General features: G+C 37.9%; 1 protein-coding gene across 1 annotated transcript in view; it reads left to right on the top strand.

The window, feature by feature from the left end:
- LOC116100013 (killer cell lectin-like receptor 2) overlaps positions 1–4,662 on the top strand; it is a 22,709-nt gene that overhangs the window by 7,664 nt on the left and 10,383 nt on the right. The window contains 1 exon segment of the mRNA XM_031384071.1: positions 2,922–3,064. Within this exon segment, the coding sequence (XP_031239931.1) occupies positions 2,922–3,064 (143 nt within the window).

Genomic DNA, 4,662 nt, shown 5'->3' with positions numbered 1-4,662 from the left:
TTTTTGTTGTTGTTGTTTTGTTTTGTTTTTGGTTTTTCTTTGTTTTTTTGTGTGTGTTTTGTTTTTTGGTTGGGAGACTTTTAATGATGGCTTCTATTTCCTTAGGTGTTATAGGACTATTCAGATAGTTTACCTGATCTTGATTTAACTTTGGTAAATAGTATCTATCTAGATAATCATCCACTTAATTTAGGTTTTTGAATTTTGTAGTATATAGGATTTCAAAATAAGACCTATTGTTCTTTGAATTTCCTCAGTGTCTGTTGTTATGTCTTCTTTTTCAATTTTGATTTTGTATATTTGGATATGGTCTCTCTGTCTTTTTGTTGGTTTGGTTAAAGTTTACATGTATTTCTTTAGGTTATGGAAATTTTCTTTGTTATCATCTTTGAGGATGTTTTCTGAGCCTTTGAGCTGGGAATCTTCTCCTATTCCTATTATTCCATAAGTTTGGTCTTTTCATAGTGTCCCAAATTTCCTGGGTGTTTTGTGTTATTAACTTTTTAGATGTTACATTTTGTTTGACTGATATATTGATTTCTTCTATTGCATCTGCTGTATCTGAGATTCTCTCATCTCCTGTATGTACTCCTTTAGTGATGCATGCACTGTAGTTCTTACTCTCTTAGGTTTTCTATTTCCAGTATTGACTCAATTTGTGTGTTTTAAATTTCTTCTATTTTCATGTCATACAGTTTTATTCAAATACTGTATCTGTTTGATTATATTTTCCTGTATTTCTTTATATTTATTTGCTTCTTTTTTAATGCCTCTATCTGTTTGTGTAAATTTTCCTGTATTTCCATAAGGGATTTATTCATGTCCTCTTTAAAGGCCTCTATTATTTTTATAAGATTGGATTTAGGATCCTCTTCTTGTGCTTCAGTTTCATTAGGATATCCAGGATGTGTTCCAGGATAGCTGGGTTCTGGTGGTTCCATGTCACCCTGAATCTTGGGAAAAGCCATGGATCAGAAAATTGAGGTCAGAATACCAGAGTCTGCTGGCTGTTTCTCATGCAGACCCCAGTCTTCAGGCTGTGTCCTGGGTGGACCTTACTCTGCAGGCTGTGTCCAGTTGGACCTAATTCGCATGCAGATAGATTTGATTGCATGTGATTGGTAGAGCAGGATTCCAAGCTTGATAGTCTTGGGGCCACAGAAGGTTTCCATAGTAAGCAGGATATCAGGGGTCCTCCAGACTTAAGAGCAAGTCCAGAGATAGACAGTGGGGCTCGGGGGCCATGTGCAACTCACCTCTGCAGGCTGTCCCAGGCAGGCTACTTGATTGTATTTGAAGTGATTTAGGGGTAAAACTGACCATGAAGCAGGCAGGTAATGAACTGAGTACTTCAACAGGTTAAAAGGTGAGGTAAACTTGCTACTCAGTCCAAGAAGTGGTGAATATTTTATAGAATTCTGAGTCTGCTAAGGGACAATTTAACAAGCATTATCTTTCTCTTTCTGATTCAAGTGATGGTTACATTGATGAAGCATTGAGTGGAAGTGAAAATGGTGATTTTGAAAATGAAAGACACAGTGTTGGTAGAAGAGGGTTTGTCCATTCCCTTCAACCAAGTGAGAGTGGAGATGCTGGTGTGATCCATGAGGGTTGGAAAAGGAACTGTGTGGCACCAAGTGTGTATCTAAGCTTCAGTGATGAAGATAAAGGGGCAAAGAGCATTCCAGGTCATATCACTGAAGAAAGTATGAGCATAGATTTTCTTTCAGGAGGCTAGGCAGGGGGATTAATTTTGCTCCAGGGCTCAGGTCTAGTAGTGAAGCCTAATAAATTCCAGGCCAGCCTGAGTAACATTGTGATACCTCCTTCTAGAAAAGCAAAGGTTGGTGTTAAAGTTCACTGATAGACCATGGCCATTCCCAGAATCCTACCAAGCAAAATAATCATACTTGAGATGTTGATACCATATACATTACACACATTTTAATGTACTCAATTTGCCACCTTTGGGCATGTGAGGATACATACCCTTGAAGGCCTTTCCTCAATCACAAGACTATCACATTCAAAAAGATATTTATGTGTCCCTTAAGGCAAGAGCATATAACAGAGACTACAGCATAGCTCCAAGTAGCATATGTACCCCTGTGAGCACTGTGCATTACTTCAGATCCAGAATTCCACACTCCATATACCACCTCTGAGCAGCAAGTGCTCATTCCATGCCTTCTAGCCCCTGGTGTGTCACAAGCCTCTGCTTCTTAGAGTTGGACTGGGTTAGAAACCTCATCTGATTGGAATCACAGAGGCTGGACTTGCTGCTGACATGCTTCACTTTGCATGACAGTCTCCAATCATCCATGCTTCTCTGAAGGATTTTTTTACATATTTGTGAGAAAGAGAGGAGATTACAAAGACCTTAGTAGCTAGTTTCCTTATAATAGACCCTACATCCTGACACAAAGTGAGCAGCAGGCAGGTGTTGCCTGGGAGACCCTACTGCACAGTTGATCACATTTTTTTTCAGGATCTCTTCTTTTAGGGGGGAGGGGTTGTGTATGAGACATGGTTTCATTCTGTAGCTCTGGTTGACTTGAAATGTACTATATAGCCCAGGCTGTCCAGGAATTTACTACTCAGCTTAGAATGACCTCAAACTGGTAGTGATCCTCTTGTCCTGGCATTATAGCAATAAAATATCATGATTGACAGGCTTTATTTCACTTTAAAGGCTAAATAGTATTCCCTTGAGTGTATGTGCTAAATTTTCTCTACCATTTCTACTGTGATAAACAATGCTGCGCAGGGGATGGGTGTGAAGGGGTCTGTGGGAATTCTATAACCTCATTTTCTAAGAGCTGTGAGATCTTACTTACTTAGAGATGTTTAATGATAAACATCACTTTGATATCAGAATATCAGAAAATAGGAACTTTAATCATTCACTCTTTCTGTTGTAGGCAAACGAGTGGAAGGCCACTGGTTCTGCTCTGGCATGAAGTGTTATTATTTCATCATGGACAATAATCAGTGGAGAGGATGTGTACAGATCTGCAAGGCTTTCACCTTATCTCTTCTGAAGATAGATGATGAGGATGAATTGGTATTATAGACCCTTACATCCTTCTGTATCCTTAGACTTTCTCTCTCTAAACCTTAGATAATGAGATATGAGCCCAGGCAAATGTTTAAAAAGGAGAGTCCTTCAGGGGTTGTATGGTTCTGTAATGTAAGCAAATACTGTTCAGTAGTAATTTCCTAGATAACTCTTTCCTGCTCTCCAGTTAAAGGCAGGACTCAGTGTCAGCTATGAAGAGATTTGCTACTAGAGAGACAGTTGGATGTTTGAAGTCTCCTCCTTCCTCAGAAGTCTGCAACAGAGTGTCTCAGAGAAGCATGTCTTTCTTTGATAAAGTTTAAGCATTTGGCTCAGCCCAGCCTGTGAACAAGAGTGCCAACTAATGCTCCAGAGGCAGATGCCTAGGACTTGCTCTTTGGAATTCAGGAATATAATTGCTTGAGATGAGTAATTGAATGGCAGCAGAGAGAGTAATTAACCACTGAGTTTATCTCCAAATGAGAAATGATGTGAGAACCATGCAACTAAATAGTCATGCCAGTTAACTCCTAGTGATTTAACTGAATATATCCATAATATTTACTTATAATATTCTTTGCATCATAAAGTATCTATCTTTAGAAACTAGTATTTAAAAAAGAAAGAAAAGTGGCCAAGAAACTGACATCATCTGTTTACATTTATTAGTAAGGGAATCTCTACAAATATGGAGATTATAGTTTTCTGAAGAAATGCTTGCAGAATCAGTTTGAAACCTTGGAATTTAGAATATGATAGGAGATTTACATATCAGTTTAATACACATTTAAACAATTACAATATTAATACTACAGCATTATTATAATTTTTTATTATTTACCTCTTTTTTTCAGTCCAGTCATTGTTGCCCCCCCTGTTCATCCCCTGACTGTTCCTCATCCTATACCTCCTCCCCAGTCTTCAAGAGTATGTCTCCCCATGTAACTCCACCTCATCAAGCCTCCCAATTCCCTGGGCCCTCAAGTCTCTTGAGGGTTAGGTGCATCTTTTCTCACTGAGACCAGTCCAGGGATTATAATTTTTAATGTTAACTAGTGAGATAAAGTTAAATTAGATACAGTATACATAGTTAAATTAAACCTGAACTATGATATATATTCTGAAATTTAATGCAACACTATGCAACATGGATGTCACATGTAAGCATACTAAATACTTCCAGGTGTCTTCCCATCTCCTCCTCAAGTCCTGTCACTTCTGGATCTGAACTATGAAAGGCTTCATTGCAGAATAGAATTTAATATTTAGCTTTTTGCATAGGAAATTTCATCTTAGTAGATTTGCTTTGAATACAGGGCATCGCTTATGATGAACACTTTGTACATGCCTCTGTAGTTTTTGGAAAAAAAACACTAGAATAATTTAATAAAGTATCAGAAATTATTTAATGAGCTAGTGTGTAGTGTATACTTGGGGCCCTAAAGCTAGAAGATTGTGAATTCAAGCCCAGCCTTAGCTACATGGTAAGAGTTTGTCTAAAAAACACAGTCAAAAACTGTCTCAAAAAAATAAAAACAAACCACAAACCACACACACAGTCATAAATTTTTAATAAACCAAGTATCACTAGACACCTGAAGCTA

This window comes from Mastomys coucha, unplaced genomic scaffold (genome assembly GCF_008632895.1).
Source record: "Mastomys coucha isolate ucsf_1 unplaced genomic scaffold, UCSF_Mcou_1 pScaffold20, whole genome shotgun sequence".
Classification (NCBI taxonomy): Eukaryota; Metazoa; Chordata; class Mammalia; order Rodentia; family Muridae; genus Mastomys; species Mastomys coucha.
The sequence above is the reverse complement of the archived record's forward strand: the minus strand, read 5'-3'. Positions and strand labels throughout refer to the sequence as shown.